Source organism: Sylvia atricapilla, chromosome 24, assembly GCF_009819655.1.
Source record: "Sylvia atricapilla isolate bSylAtr1 chromosome 24, bSylAtr1.pri, whole genome shotgun sequence".
NCBI classification, from domain to species: domain Eukaryota; kingdom Metazoa; phylum Chordata; class Aves; order Passeriformes; family Sylviidae; genus Sylvia; species Sylvia atricapilla.
The window spans coordinates 6,655,841-6,672,271 of record NC_089163.1 but is presented as its reverse complement, the minus strand read 5'-3'; the positions used below and the strand labels follow the sequence as shown (position 1 = coordinate 6,672,271).

The 16,431-nt window shown below is 44.6% G+C and overlaps 1 protein-coding gene across 39 annotated transcripts in view; it reads left to right on the top strand.

Moving 5' to 3' along the window:
• EPB41 (erythrocyte membrane protein band 4.1) overlaps nt 1-16,431 on the top strand; it is a 95,656-nt gene that overhangs the window by 56,017 nt on the left and 23,208 nt on the right. For 15 of the 39 annotated variants that reach the window (XM_066335226.1, XM_066335242.1, XM_066335255.1 and 12 more), the window contains 12 exons: nt 288-527; nt 2,715-2,802; nt 3,295-3,447; nt 4,241-4,338; nt 4,676-4,848; nt 6,389-6,505; nt 7,743-7,868; nt 9,075-9,185; nt 10,674-10,879; nt 12,641-12,697; nt 12,824-12,868; nt 13,629-13,691. In XM_066335226.1, coding sequence (XP_066191323.1) covers nt 288-527; nt 2,715-2,802; nt 3,295-3,447; nt 4,241-4,338; nt 4,676-4,848; nt 6,389-6,505; nt 7,743-7,868; nt 9,075-9,185; nt 10,674-10,879; nt 12,641-12,697; nt 12,824-12,868; nt 13,629-13,691 — 1,477 coding nt within the window. The remainder of the gene's footprint in view (nt 1-287; nt 528-2,714; nt 2,803-3,294; nt 3,448-4,240; nt 4,339-4,675; nt 4,849-6,388; nt 6,506-7,742; nt 7,869-9,074; nt 9,186-10,673; nt 10,880-12,640; nt 12,698-12,823; nt 12,869-13,628; nt 13,692-16,431) is intronic. The other 24 variants (XM_066335239.1, XM_066335263.1, XM_066335227.1 and 21 more) reach the window with 17 other exon arrangements.

The window sequence follows — 16,431 nt, the reverse complement described above, 5'->3', positions numbered from 1 at the left end:
TGCTCCCACTCTAAACTGGAGTCTGTGCGTAAAGCAGTGACATTTATAACTCTGCCATGCCCGTGTTTGTGTAGAAACATAAATTCTTACCTATAGCCAAGATTTTCATAGTGTCATTTACTCCTTTTGCAGACTGGAGGTAACCTTGAATCCCCCAGTCCTCCACACTGTTTAACTTCGGAATAAGTAAAAATTGGAAATAAGCATTGTTATGTGTTCATCAGTGGCATAAATAAATGGATTCTGATCCTCAAGTTAATAAATTTCTCTCTGTTCTCTGTGAATAGTATTTTCCTTTCTGCCCTCAGGTATTACCTGTGTCTACAGCTTAGACAGGACATCCTTACAGGGCGGCTGCCCTGCTCCTTTGCCACCTTGGCTCTGCTGGGTTCCTACACAGTCCAGTCAGAGTTGGGAGACTATGATTCTGATCTCCATGGCCCAGATTACATCAATGAGTTCAAACTGGCCCCAAACCAGACAAAAGAGCTTGAAGAAAAGGTTATGGAGCTTCATAAAACATACAGGTAAAGCACAGCAGCTGAAGGACTTGTTCATGCACAGCAACATGAAATAAGGGAAATAATGGGATTTTCTGGTGTATTCACCACCTCTGTGAGATACAGAAAACCTGTGGATGTCCCATCCCTGGAAGTGTTCAAGGCTGAGTTGCCTGGGGCTTGGAGCAACCTGGGATAGTGGAAGCTGTCCCTGCCCATGGTAGGGGGTTGAACAAGATGATCTTTGAGGTCTCTTCCAATCCAGGCCGTTCTGTGATTTTATGATGATTCTGTGAACATTAACTTTTAACAAAAAATATAATACTTAGGACACAATCTTTCTAGAAGCAGGAATTCTTTTTTCCTGCATGAAGAAGAAACAAAGCTTTTAGAAAGCTGATTTGAAGTCTTGCAATTGTTTATTAACAAGTGCTTTTTTCCCCACAGAGTAGCCATGAACATGGGTTTTAGTCCATGTGCAAATGCAAAATTTACTTGTTTTAACCTTGCCCTTTGCCATTTAAAAATACATTTCTTTGGGATTTGTGTAATCGTGGATTGTAGTTGGATCTAGTTTCTCTGTTTACTCACTGTAGCCTAGAGCCTGTTTGGGGCATTCTTCTACCACATTTAGTGAGTAACATTCATTTCCTAATGTGAAAAGATTCCAGATGATCCAGGAATTACAAACCTGCAGTTAAGTGTTTCCTAGTGCAGCCATGGCCTGGGCAGGTGTGTCTGGTTCAGGTAGGGTTGAACAACTCCTGGGAGTCTCCCTGGTATCAGATTCAAGGGTGATGGTCACTAAACCTCTTCCTTATCTTACTTTGGGTGTATCTTCCTAGAAAAGAAAGGATGGAGCAAAGACAAGACTTTGTCACAGGCAGATGGAAAAAAAAAACCTGGAGCACAGTGGGAAGGGTGGATGTGGGCCCTGGCTGTGACCACTCAACCCCTCACTCAAGCCTGCTAATCAATATTTTACATTGATTCCCCTCCATTTACACCAAGAGGAGAGGAAATGAGGAAAAGATAAGTACTGGGCCTCTGACAAGTTCATGACTTGGAGTCAAAGGCTGTTTGCTGTGCTAGAAGTGGTGGATCACAGTGCTGAATTATTCATCATGGCTTCATCAGGAGGAGACTTAAAGCTACAGGATGTACTGCCTGTGCAGGAGAAAGCAACACATCCACATGTAATCTCTGGTCCATGTTCTGTAAACATTAAACTTTAGAGGGTTTTCAGTGGGAATCAGAATCATGGAACTGTTTAGGTTTTAAAAGACCTTGAAGACCATTGAGTCCAGCCATTAACCCAGCACTGCCAAGCCCACCACTAAACTGTATCCCCAACATAACATCCATGTGTTCATGGATGCGTAACAGTCATGTGTTCTTTGGGCATTTGCTGGGAAATCTGCTAAATTGTGTTTCAGCTCTTGCTACTGTATTTGCAAAGCACAAGGTACAGATCACGATGATGACTGCTCCTGAGGCTTTCCTACAAGACTGTCCTTGCAGTGGACTTTGCCCTCTCTCCTACCACTCAAACCTCTATTTACATCACACACAAGATGTATGTGAGCGCTCAGTAAGGAAGACATCAACGGAGGGTAGAAAATGAAATGTATGCAGCTGAATTCTCTCCCAGCAGAGCTGCTGATGTAATCACCTCATACACCAGAAAGTATTATCAGGGACACTTCAATAACAGTGATAATGGCCTCCATTATCAGGGTGTCTTTGTTAAATTGGGCCTCTCCTGCAGACAGGGCACCTGTTCCCAGAAAACCCCTCATTCATCTGGTCCCTTGGCTGGAATCTCTGCTGAGTGGTTTCAGCTGTCCATGTGTTTGGTTGGAGAACAGTAGCTGGGTTTGAGGAGGTCTGGAGGCAGCACGTCTGTGGGGGACAGGACCTACCCCCCTTTTGCTCAGTTGGGTTTCTTCTGCTGAATCAAGTTTTGTCCCCTTACTGCTCTTCCTCACTTCCTTCTCTAGTGCATGTGCAGCTTCACAGGAATAAAGTGCAGCTATATTATTGGGATGTCTAAAAGCACAAATTTGGGCAGTCAGAGTGATTTCATAATTCATCATCTGGGCACATTTGTTTGTATTGAAAGCAAAAGAAAATCTAATGAATTTCATGAAGTCTGATCTGTCTCCTCTTAAAAGCGATGGTTTTGAGAATACTAAACCCGTTCTTTTTCTGCAGATCCATGACTCCAGCCCAAGCAGACCTGGAATTTCTTGAGAATGCAAAAAAGCTGTCTATGTATGGAGTCGACCTTCACCAAGCCAAGGTGAGAACACCTACTTGTAGATTTTGTAATTTGGTTATCCTTCCCTTGCAGGAGCAAGTTTTCCTGTTTCAGGAAGCTGTATTGGAAAGAGAGGAAGTATGGAAATACAGACATACAACAGGAATGCCTCAAGCATTCCTGCAAGAGAAGTGATTCTTTGTGGTTGATTGTTATTTCTGTGTCACAGGAAACTTTCCAAAGCTCCTTGTATAGACAGGTCCTTGCGCTGTATTCCCTGCCACATGAGCCTCTGTGCTCCAGGAAATGCAGGATGAGCTCTTGATGAGCCCTTTGGGTAACCCCCAGAACAGGAGAGATCAGCAGGAGGGAGGACGTCGTCATGAAAAGTGTGGAAGAAAAGGAAGGATGGCCTTGGAGCTGGGTGCTGGAGTCTGGGTGGTTAGGGGAAGACCAGAGGGATAATTTGGAAGGCAGCTGTTGACCTGAAACTCATAAACTTGACACTGCTTAAATCCTCATCTGCATTCCCAGGACTTGGAAGGAGTAGATATCACTCTAGGAGTCTGTTCCAGTGGCCTTCTTGTTTACAAAGATAAACTGAGAATCAACCGCTTCCCATGGCCCAAAGTCCTGAAAATTTCCTACAAACGCAGCAGCTTCTTCATCAAGATTCGGCCGGGGGAGGTATGGCTGGTTCCTGTGGGCTCCTGTCATCCTTTTTTTCCTTGGGATATTTACTCTGTGTGTGTGTGTGTCGCTGGAGTGGAGCTGGGCGGGATCAGGCTCTTCTCTGTGCGTTTGACTTCGGGGTGTCTGATCCCAGCTGAAGCTGCAAGCCAGCTGGTGACAGTTTAACAACGTGTCATCCAGCACCACCTCCTGGCATCACTGGGTATTCATTCCCAGCATCCAGGGAAAAGCCTGGAAGGTCGACAGATGAAACTGGGGCAGCACTAATTCATTTTTTGGAAACAAGGCAAGACAATGGCTCCTTGTCTTGCTTTCATTCGAAGAAAATAATTAAAAATTAGAATTAGCTTTTCACCTAAGTGCGGGAAGCAGAGAATGGATGCACTGGTGCTGCCTCTCATGAATGGGGAAATTCCTGGAGCAGCCTGGTTACGTAAGGGAGAGAGGCTACAACGGGGATCCACTTCTTTCCTCTTCCTCCTCCTTCTCCTGCTTTCACTCCCATGGCCTAGCCTTGCAGGGAGGTCAGTGTTTGACCTCAACCCGCTGCTGGGCAGTATGACGGGGGAGATAAACCCACGGCATGTTGCTCTGCAAATCCCAGTGCATCCTGAGGGATGCCTGGGCTCGTGGCCAAGCCTTCTCTTTCCTCTGACCTGAGGTCCTGCTGCACATTGCGAGGCAAGTTGAGGAGTTTGTGTCACAGCAGACCAGGGTGGTGGGCTAGGGATTGGGCTTCTGCCACATTTATTTCCTGCTATACCTAAATAAGTTATGTTTTCCACAGCAAGAACAGTATGAAAGTACAATTGGGTTCAAGCTACCAAGTTACCGGGCAGCAAAGAAGCTGTGGAAAGTATGTGTTGAACATCACACCTTCTTCAGGTGGGTTTTCTGAACAGTAGCCTCACCCTGAGTAACTTAGTGCTTGAATTTAACAATTGAAAATGAACATTGTTCCTTAGTGTTTTTGAAAAGTGGGAGAGAAATGGTTTCAGGGACAGTAGGTGTTTATTTTGCAGTAAATTTTTAAGCAAGTTCTGCTTTGTAAGACCTATAAGACAGAGATCATGAGGTCATGTAAATGTGAGACATCATTAGTATGTGCATTTCCTTGGCCAAGTGTATGCAGGAGGCTCCTTTAATTTCTGTTTCAATTCCTCTTCACGTGCCCCTTCCTGGCTCTGGAGGTGTGATTTTTAAATGTATGTGTGTCTTTCAGGCTGACTTCCACCGAGGCCATCCCCAAGAGCAGGTTCCTGGCGCTGGGCTCCAAGTTCCGCTACAGCGGTCGGACGCAGGCGCAGACACGGCAGGCAAGCGCCCTGATTGACCGACCTGCGCCCCAGTTTGAGCGCACGGCCAGCAAGAGAGCATCCAGGAGCCTCGATGGAGGTGAGTCAGTCCCTGCTGTGTCTTCTCCCTTTGGGAATCACCAGGAGGCTGAAGTACCCCTTAAAGGAACACCTGGATTCCCTGCTGTACAGAGACACAGATGTAACTGGTCACTGTAGTACAAAACCTTGTTCCTGCTCCTTACATGTTTAGGAATTATGTGCCTGTAGTGAGACTGAATTGGTGCTCAGTTGGGTAGAGCAGGATGCTGGTAACACCATGGGGATAGGTTTGTTCCCCGTATAGGCCATTCACTTTAGAGTTGCACTCTATGATCCTGATGGTTCCCTTCCAACTCAGAAAATCGCGATTCATCACACAACCTTTATTCACATCAACAAAGCCACCCAGCCAAATGAAAAATTCCCTCTACAAAAACCAGCAGCATTGTCACAACACAGAACAAAAGTGGACAATATACACCTAATCCAACCCTTTTGCCTTCAACACAATTACAACAAGAATTCCCCATGATCATTCTGCTCTCTAACATTGCTCAGTACTTTTGCCCATTACCTCTTCCAGTTTTTATCCCTATCTCAATATCACAGCACTGTGAGGGCTGTTATGGGTAAATGAACTCCAGCTCTGCCAGACCCAGTACAAAAATGCAAACCAAGGGGAGTCCCAGCAGAACTGACTGATAAAAGAATGTAGGTGGGTGCTGAAGGCTTCTAGCAAAGTTCTGCTGGTAAAGATATTTCTTCATTTGATCTCAAAGCATTTTTCTATAGAAAATCAGAAATTAAGCCATTCTATTTGTTTTAATATAGCTTCTTAAATTTCATAGTTTTACATGAGGAGGAGATTTTTTGCCATGATAGAAACTTTTTCAGTGTCCCTTAAAAAGATTAAAAGCATTTAAAAGTGATGTTCAAGTTGGAGTTGAGGTGTGTCAGTCAGATGGGCTCATCCCTGAGATTTTTAAAATAAATAGATAGCAGCAGAGGAGGTGAGGCGTGGAAAAGGGAGTGCCTAAGTTTGGTCCACGTGATCTGTATCACAGGGAAAGATCCAGGGAAAGAGGATCATCTCTTGTGTGCTGTGAGGATCGAGGGAAAGAGGATCATCCCTGTGCACCATGGACACCTGATGGAGCAGGGACCATGTTGCTTTGAGCTCTGAGTTGGTGCTGCAGCCTGGGGGGACCAGAGCTACTCAGCACTCCATGGTCAGCAGCAGCCAAGCTGTCCCTGCTCCTGGGCTCAGTGACATCCCGAGCCTGGGTTTTGTGTCATGGAGCTGAAGAGAAGGGAAGGTTCAAGCTCCATAACGCAGCAAAGCCAAATTCCAGCTACCCTGCAGTCTGGGCACGCAAAGTTCCTCAGGCACAGTGCGCAGTAGCAAGGGGACCTGTGCTTCTGGTTGCCTATCAGCCATGCCATTATGACCCCAGATGAGTAGAGAAATCGTAGCTGCAGTGCTATACCTGGATGTCAGAGCTTGGAAAGAAGCAGCCTGGGAATGTGACACTCCTGCCCCCTTGACGTCTGCGCCTTCGCCGTGCGGACAGTTGTTAACGTGTGCCCCATTTCTTCAGCTAAACGTGTGACTCAAAAGGTTGAGTTCAAAACCGTAGAGGAAGAGAAGCAGAAGGAAGTGGTGGTGGTTGAGGTTCCTGAACCAAAACCTGAGGATCAGATCCGAGAGAAGCCAGGTATAGCTGTGGTGGTGGCTCAAACTCTCTGCAGTGCCTTTCCTATCTTCTACGTGCTTGTTCCTGACAATTTCCAATTTTCACCAAATCTGATGATTTTCTTTTCATTTCTTTGCAAGAAGTGTTTCGCAGTGAGAGGAGACACAGCCCAGCTCTTGTTCCTTAAATTTCCACCTTGTACCTCATTAGACTGCAGTTCTTGTGGAGGGGTGGGAAAAAGATCAGGATGTGCTGGCACTCAAGAACTCTCTTGTTAAATGTGGGTGGTTTTGTATGGATTTGAAAACTTGAAAGTTTGATCTTAAAACTTTTTGTGAAGCTTCTGAAATCCTTCAACCCAGGACCTCCTTGGCATTTTGGGTTGGTTTTTTTTTTTTTTTTTTAACGTTTTTAGAAATGTTACCCATTTTACTCTGTGGAGCTTATATTTCTCTCAGGATGGGTACTGTTAATAAATGTGAATGTCCTTAAGAAGTGTGTAGTTACAACAGCACATTTAAATACTAGGAAGTGTATCACAGCAGCAGTGTTGCAAATATTTGCAGTCTTCATCACTTGGATAGTGACCACCATAGTGGTATGTTAGGGCTGGATATAATTCACATGCAAATGCTTTGGGTATCCTCCTCCCACCCAGAATTTTTTAAAGTGTACTTTTGACTGCATTACTGCTTTTCTAGCATCTAGATCAAGTTTTCATGAAGTGTGGCAAAATTCCCCTCCATGGGTATTCCTGGAATCCTCACTAAGCAGCATCTTTTGGTGGGGAAAGCTCGATGCTGTAAAACCAGAAGGTGGGGAATTTCAGACACCAGGGTAGATTTAAAATTAATCACTCAAGCACATTTAATTAAAACTGCTAGGTTTTAGATAGGTTTTTGTCTGGTTGTGTTTTTCCTGGATTTTGCCAGCCAGCATCCGCCTCTCTCCAGACTCTACAGGCAGAGCCCTTCCTAGTTCCGTGCTTGAGAGCTGTTTATGTATCCCACGTCTTCTTTCCTGGGCAAGGAGCCCATAAAGCTTATTTTTGTGTTCCTTCATCCAATACACTGTTGGGTCTGACAGCACTAGAAGGACTGACACACAGTTTCATGGTGGAAAATGACTCTTGAGCTGCCTTGCAAACCTCCTTGCTGTTCCCAGCTACCGAAAAGGATCTCCACTCCTTGCTGTGGTGACCATTGTATGTCTGTGTGGGTTCCCCAACCCCCATTAACACCTGCAAACCTCTTTCTAGCCAAACACACTCTTGAAACTTTTGAAATGAAACCCATTGCAGAGGAGGAAGAAGAGGAGAAGGTAGAGGTGGTTAAGGTTCCTGTTGTCAAGCCAAAGTCAGCGAAGCTGGTGCAGCCGCGGTCAGGTACAGCCGCGGTGGTGTTTGGTGGCAGTGGCTCCTGGTGCTGTTGCTGCTCGGGTGAAGTGATGCAGTGCTATAGGACAGAGGTTACACTGGTTGTGGTGGTGTTTGTTGGCACTATAATCACCCTGGCTTTGCCGCGTGCTGCTTTTCAGGTGTGCTCTGGGTGCAGTGAGGGGGTGCCATGCCCTGGCTGTGTGTGGAAATGAGTGTGCAGTGACCTCTTAAAGCTTCTCCTGTCTTGTGAAGTTTTTTCCCCTGAGCTGTAGGAGCGTGCAGTGCCTGGAAGTCAGGTTTCTGGGACTGATGGAGGTCACCTATATTCCACTTTTTTTCTTCACTAGGGAGCTGCTACTTGTCTAGTTGGGGAAGGATGTCAGAGCAACATCACTGTTGCGGCCAGATTCATATTAATCTTAATTAAAAGTAGAGTTGATGATTTGTTGCAGGAAGAGGAGATTTAAGCCATAGAGGGAGGTAACTGGGAACATCAGATGTTTCCTTACTTATGAAAACCACTGGAGTATGGTCATGGCCCCAAGGCTGCCAGAGCTCCAGGAACATTTGGACTATGCTATTAGGCATTGGGCGGGACTTTTGAGATGCCCTGTGCAAGACCAAGAATTGGACTCTGTGATCCCTGTGGGTCTCTTCCAACTCAGCAGATTGCAGCAGATTCTGCAATTCTGTATTCCACAGGATGTAAGGCAGCAGATCAGACATCAGCTGGTGTCAGACTTGAGCACATCCATCTCCTGCTGTAGCTGCCCTTTCTCATCTGCCTCCTGCACTTACCCTCATCCTGGCTTTTCTGCTCCCAGTAGGGACTGTTGGTGAGGTGATGGCGATGGTGATCAGTCACAGAATTCTGGAATGGTTTAGGTTGGAACAGACCTTAAAAATCATCCAGTTCCAACCTATATTTAATATCTCAGTGCTTTCTACTGTGTTTAAATAATGTGTCAAAATAGCTAAAGGCAAAGTGTAAATCAGCAGTAAATCGGTAAATCAGCAAAGTGTAACTAAAATACAGTTCTGGCAGCCCAGAACTAGTTGGATGGCATGGAAGAAGCTTGGTGTCTCTTACCATTTTTCCTGCATGTCTTGGGACAGCAGCAAGAAAGATGACCTGGCAGATTTACTGGTGACAATATTTCCTTTGCTGCTTCCTCCTTAAGGTGGCATTTTAACACATTCATACTTTTTTAGCCAAACGTGATCTTGGCAGTATTGAGATAACCCTAATTGAAGAGGAGGAGGAGGAGAAGGAAGAGAAAATGATGGTGGTGAGAGAGCTAGAGCCGTTGCCAAAGGAGTCAGGTACCACCACAATGACAGCTTTGCACTCCCAGCATCCTCCTCATCCTGGCTATCCCTGCCATCTCACCTCTATACAACCTTCCCACTGGCTGCCATTGCTTCTGTGACATGAATACACTGGGACACAGCACTGATTGTCCTTCGAAGAGGATAACACAGTGTCTGGGTCACAGAAATTAATTGCTGTGCTGAGGAGCGCAGGGAGAGTGGAGCCGGCAGTGGTGGGATGGGTTTTCAGGTTGTTTACAACAGAATGTGGTGTCCAGGATTTTATCTTAAAAGTATAATTTCCAGTCTCTGGAAATTCAGAAATACTAAAAAAATTCTTTTGCCTGCACCTTGTACATTTTTGGCTGCATGGATACCTTATTTTCTCTATGTTTTACTAAGATACAAATGAGATGTTGTTATGTTTTCACTACAACAGGAATTCTTACTAAGGGGTTGCTTGAAATTACAAGTTTATTTTAACAGCAAACTTACTCGGAGTGACTGGCTTGTCACTGGCTGGTGACGAGCAACCTCATGTTGGCTGGAATAGTATGACCCTGCAGCAAACTGTGATTTTGAGAATGTGAGACCATGTCAAAGATATGATTTTATGTTACAGGCTATCTTTTTAGTGAAACATCCCTAAAAACCAGCATCAGGAGAACCAAATAGCTTATTGTATCCCTAGGTACACACAGGAAATTAATTTGGGCTTGCTTTGTCACAGCTTTGTCTTAAATGTTTCCTTAGGGTCGGGCAGCTACCTGGCAAATCAGGAATTGAGGGAAAGGAGTTGGCAGTTGATTTCATGTGGACCTAGTGCTTGTATTTATGACTGTCATCCTCTGAAAAGATGGTTTTTCACAGCATGCTGTTCATTTCTGCACTGTCACTGGCCTAGAGGTGCTGGGTATCTTCCCACTGTGCTGCCTTGAAGATACCCAGCTGGGACACACAGCCCCAGCCTGCCTTGAAACCCACTGGGAAGTTGCTGAGAAGTTTTCTAGAGCAATGGTTGTTGATTGTTTTTTGGGGGTGGGGCGAAAAGCCTGTGTTTCTCTTCCAGAGCCATCTGTTTCTGCTTGAGGAGATGCCCATGAGTACAGAACTCCTCATACTCTGTCGTTTCTAGTTGCATTGGAGTGGAGCCCGTGTCAGTTGTGTGTGAAGGACCCAGAAATCCATGGCAGAATGTCAAAAATAGATTTGCCTTTCTGGTGTGGCTTTTCTGCAGAGTGCAAGCTTGCTTTTTGTAAACCATCTGGTGTGGGGTTTTATTTGAATTTTTTTTTAAACCATAAGGAAAATAATCTCAACTCCCCTGTACTAAATGCATAAGCTGCTTTGCTCAACATCTTTATTTCTTTTCCCTTTTCTTCCATCCTCCTCCTTCTCCCTTTCTTTTTAAATGACAGTACTGTTATTTGGAAAGACTTTGCCTAGTCCTTTGAAAAGTTACCTGCTCTGAACCTTGTTCCTGTTGTCCACCATCCTTAGCAGTGGCTGTGATAACCCCAGAGCGGAGTCCCCGGCCCACTTCAGCCCCAGCCATCGCTCAAAGCCACCCTGCAGAGCCAGCCTCAACTAAGTCTGACGTGAAGGATGTGGCCACATCTAAAGTAGGGAAGGAAACAGCAAAATCTGATGTGAGACGTGAAGAATTTCCACCAGAGAAACCCAAGGAGCCAGTGGATGCCTCAAGGGTAGGTCAGAGCGGAGTCTCTTTGGAACAGCTGAGCTGGAGCGTTGCTCAAGAAGTCATCCCAAAGCAGCAGCTCTGTCCTGGGAGATGAGGGCTTTATCCCTCTCCCCACTGTTTGGTGGGAGCAAGCACAGGGGTCTGTGTGCCAGGGAAATCCCAGTTATGACATTCCAGGTGGAAGAAGGAACTCCAAGGCAGCTGGGTTTTGGTGGTTGTAGTCAAAGCAACTGCGGCCTGCTGATAGATGGTTAAGAACACTGGCAAGAGCTGCACACGATCATGGAATCAGAGTTCAGAGCTCAGCCGTGGCCAGGCTGTGACCCCTGGTTCCTGGTATGACAGCAGGAGGGAATTTCAGAGAAATCAGTGATAATGGATCTGGTCTGTAGTCCAGCACTGGAAGGTTTTTCACCTTGATAGGCTTTTGCTGGGAGAGCTGGTAATACAGTGCTGCAAACTGGACTAAAACTCTTAATTGAAAATAGCACTGGTGAGACCTTGAGGAGTTTATTGTTTAAATTCAGTATTTTTAACCATTATTTATCTTTCTACAAATGTTATTTGTAGTTATTTGCTGGGGTTGATACTTGTGTGCTGTTCTAATAAGTCAAAATAATGTGCAAAATTGTTGTTGATACTACAGTGTCCTTAATATTAAGCAGGTCTTACTGACTTACTGAGACCTTGTAGTGGTGCAGCAGAAATGTTTGCCTTGAGACACAATTTTCACATTACTAAAAAATTCATCTGTTCTCAGCATTCCTGGAACCACATAATTCTAAGCATATCACACAGTGGGTCTTTTGTGAGCGTCTCCAGGGAAGATTCCTATTAATTAAGGTTTGGAGAGGGAGGTGAAGAAAGGGCAGTTGCTTCAAAAAATTCCATGGCCTGTGTGAACAGTAACTTTTAAATGAAACTGCTGAAGGGAACTTCAGGCTGGCACTGTGGGGTGGGAATCAGAGCACAGAGATCCTGCCCTGCTCTTCTTGCCCAGCTGCTCCCCTCCCTCATGTTACATGGAACAAGGAAATTTTACTTAGCTCATCTTACTTATTACAGGTTTTTTCTTAAATGCTTAAAACATTGGATTTTTCCCCCCTTTAAATATAGATGTGGGTGGAAATTGTGGATTTGAATGTACCAAATTTACAGTTTATCCAGTGGAGCTACAGCACTTCTTTTAACACCCTCTGATGGTTTTGCCTTCAGAGTACTTGGCAATCCAGTTTCCCTAAAATACTTCCCTTAGAGTGTTAAGACAATCTTTACTTGTGGACAGGAAAGAATCTAATTTGTGATGTTAGGCTTGGTTTTGTAGCTGTGTCTCTTCTTACTGCCCCTGCCAACATAATACCTGTGATATAACCAATAATTTCTGGTTTTGAGAAGGTCTGTGTTAATTTGAGCATGTTACTTTGTTTGGATATTCACTGGGAGATCCAGCTGCAAATGTCATTTGAAAACATTGCCTGACCAAGCCTAATGCAAGTGGGAAGCCCTTATTCAGAAGCGCTGGAGAACACTGGTTTCAAATACAAATAATTCTCAAGCAGGAGGAATTATTTAATATGCTGTTGACTAACAGAGTGCTGGGGAGCTGCCATGTCATTAACCCCTGCCCAGGGCTGCATGTTGGTTTTTGCATGTTACTCCAGCACTTCAAAACCAACTTTATGCAGTTGTGTTTGGAAGCTAAATGGTTTCTTGAAACAAATCTACTAACAAGAAATGTTTTTACCAATTTATTTCTTAAATGTAGGTGAGAAAAACACACATTGAGGTCACAGTCCCCACCACGAATGGTGCCCAGCCCCAGGTTTGTGCTAACAATTCAGTTTAGGTTGCTCACACTTTTTTTCCCCTTCCCCCCACAAGGTTCAGCATAGTTAAATGAACCAACATCTTTTTTTTTTTTTTTTTTTTTTTTATCACTACCCAACAGCAGCAGCCTGCAGAAAAAGAGGAAGAGCTGATAAGAATGAGGAAGGTTAGCCATTTTACCCTTTTACTGGCCAAATTTGCCATATCATCCATGCATCTGTAACCTGTTTAAAAAGACAGTGCTCCAGTTTCTTCATGGGCTTTGGGTTGGGGTGTTGGTTTTCTTTAAACTATCAAATACTTGATTTGGAAATTAATAGTTTTTTGTTCCATAGACAGCCTGATAGCTGAAATTATGCACATTGAATGTTGAAAAGAAATACACTTGGTTTGAATTACGAAATTTCTTCTCTGTAACAAATTTAGTTCAAAACTAAATGTAGCCTGCATTTCAGGAAATGCGAAACAAAAATCAGGACAAAGCTTTTTTGGTATTAAGTAAGTAATAACATCCAAGGTGGGAAAGTGGTTAGGGTGCATTTGATGTGCACATTGAGACCTCATAAAAAGTCCCCCCAGGCAGTGCAGCCTGGAGCTCAGGGATGGGCCTCCATCTCTCAGGAATGTGGTGTGGTGACTGTTTAAAGCTTCCACAGAAAATCAGGAATTGTCTGTTTGTGCCTGGGCACCAAGGTCCCTTGGGAGCTGTCTCTTTAAAGGGCTCATTCCATCTCCCATTCTCCATGAGCCAGACCCCCATTCCCAGCGGGAATTCCCACCCCATGCTGCCACAGTGCTGCACTCCCGACCTTGAGTTAACTTTTTAATTTGCCAATTTACCAATCCTGCAAGACCAACGTTTTAATTTTTTGTGCCTTTTTTTGTTTTGTTTTGTTTTGTTTCCCCCTTTTCTTTCATTTTCACAGAAGAGATCAAAGAGGCTAGATGGTGAAAACATTTATATCAGGCATAGCAATTTAATGTTGGAGGTTTGTATGAACTTGAAGCTTTCTTTGAGTTGCATTTGCTAAACCTTCTGCATCTGCGCTGAACTTCCTCTTCTGCTCCTGCCTTTGTTTTTGCATGCTCTTGCATGAAAGACCTTTTGATTTGATTTTTTTAATTATGCTTCTGCATGTTGACAGTAAACATGATGATATGCAGACCTTCTTCCTTCTTCCTCTTCTGACTTTCATTTTCTCATACCTCCCCAAAATACATGATTGGCAGTGCTCAGATCTGCTCTGGGACCTGCTGGCTCCTCAGACGGTCATGGATTGTAGTAGGGGGCTCATTGGCTGGTTTTTTACTGTTTGAAACAAATTATTTTCCTGAGGGAAAAGCCAATCTGTGAAAATACAAAGCATAAATTGCTGGTGAAATTGGGGCAGACTGCCTAGAGCAACTGTGGCTGCCCCATCCCTGTAAGTGTCCCAAGGCCAGGTTGGACAGGGTTTAGAGCAACCTGGAATAGTGGAAGGAGTCCCTGCCCAGGGCAAGGGGAGAATGGGATGGGCTTCAAGTTCCCTTCCAACCCAAACCATTTCAGGATTCCATGAAATTGTCACCTCTGTGGTGTCCAGGCCACCAGAATATCTATGTTGCTTCAGGCAGAAGGGATTCTCTTGGATGCTGCAGTGGTGTTTGCAGCTTTACCATCCTCCCAGCCCTTCCTGGCCTTGCAGCATCTCACCACCCTTGGGCCCCATCCTGCCTCAGTGCCAGGTCCCTCTGGATCTGATAGAGAGCTCAGTGGTCACAGGTGGCTGCTCATCCCTCCACATTACAGCTCTTCCCTTTGGATTTGAGAGTCCTTTCCACTTGGTTTCACCTAAGCTCAGTCTCAGAACAGACCATGCCAATCATATATTTTATTTTCTTTAATACACTCTGTTATGGAAGATGTTTTGTGGCTTCTGATACTCTGGTCCTGTGTTACGTGTTTCTACTCAAACTTGCAGCACCAGCAGCTTGTAGGGTTTCCCTAGTGGTATCTCTTGAAAGTGGAGTGTACTAAGTGCCTTCTCCTCATCAGAATCTTCAATTTTTTTTTTGTTATGGGTTTTTTTGGGAAGAGTGGGTTGGGTGTTTTTTTGGGTTTTGAGTGCTACAGCGTAGAGCTTTGAGTCACAAGTGTAGGGTCTGCACGTGATAGGCAGAGTTTGGCCACCGCCGGAGTCCTCTGAAGACCATGCCTGTTGCTTTTTCACCCAACTCAAACAGCTCCAATTCCCCAACCCTAAACAGAGTTATGTCATTGCTTCTAACCTCTTTTTTTCCTATCAGCTCAGTACTTACCTTCAAGCCCTTTCCGTCCCCACTCCCCACAGTTCAGTTGCAGGTGCTCCAGCCCTCCCCTACAACAGGGCTGACCTGTTGGGTGACCTAAAGCTCAGCCCCTTTATTACCTTTATTTTTTTAATCTATGGACTTGGCAGATCAGTTGTTTTCCTGGCAGACCTCACCCTCTTGAAGCTGCCTATTGATTTTACTTGAAAGCCTGCTGTCGCTCCACATGCACCAAGTTCCTGCAGAAGGGGAAAATCAGGAGGAAAAGGGTGATGCTAAGCAAGCTGGTTCCCAGACCTGGCTCCACATAGCTCCTCGTGGCTTTGGGTCCTCTGCCAGCCCTCCCAGGCCCTGCTCCTGTGCAATGCTGGAAAGCCAAGGTGGTTCTTCTTTCTTCTCTAGCCAGGAGCAGCTGTAGGGTTCTTGGACCAGGCAGGGATTTACTCCAGAATCCACAGCAGACTGATTTCTGCTGGTTTTTTCCTACCTAACAGGCACTTGCCTTACACTTTCATCTAGGATCCAAAATTTGTTATTTCCCCCCAGAACGGTGCCAAAAAGAGTAAATATTTTTAAAGAGGCATTTGGGGTTTAGCCCTGTGGAGAGGGAAGGGTGGTGTGTCCTGCGTGAGCTGCAGGAATGAAGATTTTTGGGAGGGCCCTCTTTGAAGGATGCTTTTGCTGTCCCGTCTTCTAAAATTGATGGGCTGAGTAACAAATAAAACCACAAAAACGGAGATTTCCTGGTGATGCTTTCACTGACCTTGATTTCCCCCTTTCTTGGTGCTTTTTGGCTCTGTCCTGAAAAGTTATTGTTTGGCTTATGCAAAAGCTTTTTTTTCTACAGCCTCTATTTTGCTTGCAAGGAAGAACTATTTTTAACAAGCTGACTTGCCTTTAAGTCTGTGAGTTTATGCTATAAACTGGCATCACAGAGTTAAAATGTGACTTTTTCTGGACAAAAAAATTTAGCAGAAGTTTCTTAACTGATCCAGCATAAAATGAATTTTCAATTTGATTTAAAAAAAAAATCATCTCATCTTTGTGTCTGAAGTCTAAAATCTCCTATGATAGCTCCTGGAGGGATGAAATGAGAGGGAGGGGAAAAAATGGTGATGGGGATATTCTGGAAGCAAAGATAATTTCTGCTAGGATAAAAGAGAAACAGGTATGAAGAGAGTAAATAAAACTGGGAAAACATTTTCTTTATCGTCAATTGTATTAATACCTTGAAATACTCAGGCTAGCAGAGGGAAAGGAAACCAAAACCACAAAATTTAAAGATGCTAAAATAAATAACCCAAAGAAACATAGTCTGGCAACTTCAAAAAATCCACTTGAGGGAAAATCGATAATATTCCAGCTCGGCTGTCACCTGGTTTGGCGTGGCTTGAGATGAACCAATGGCATGTCTTGCTGCTGGAGGGCACCCCATTCCAG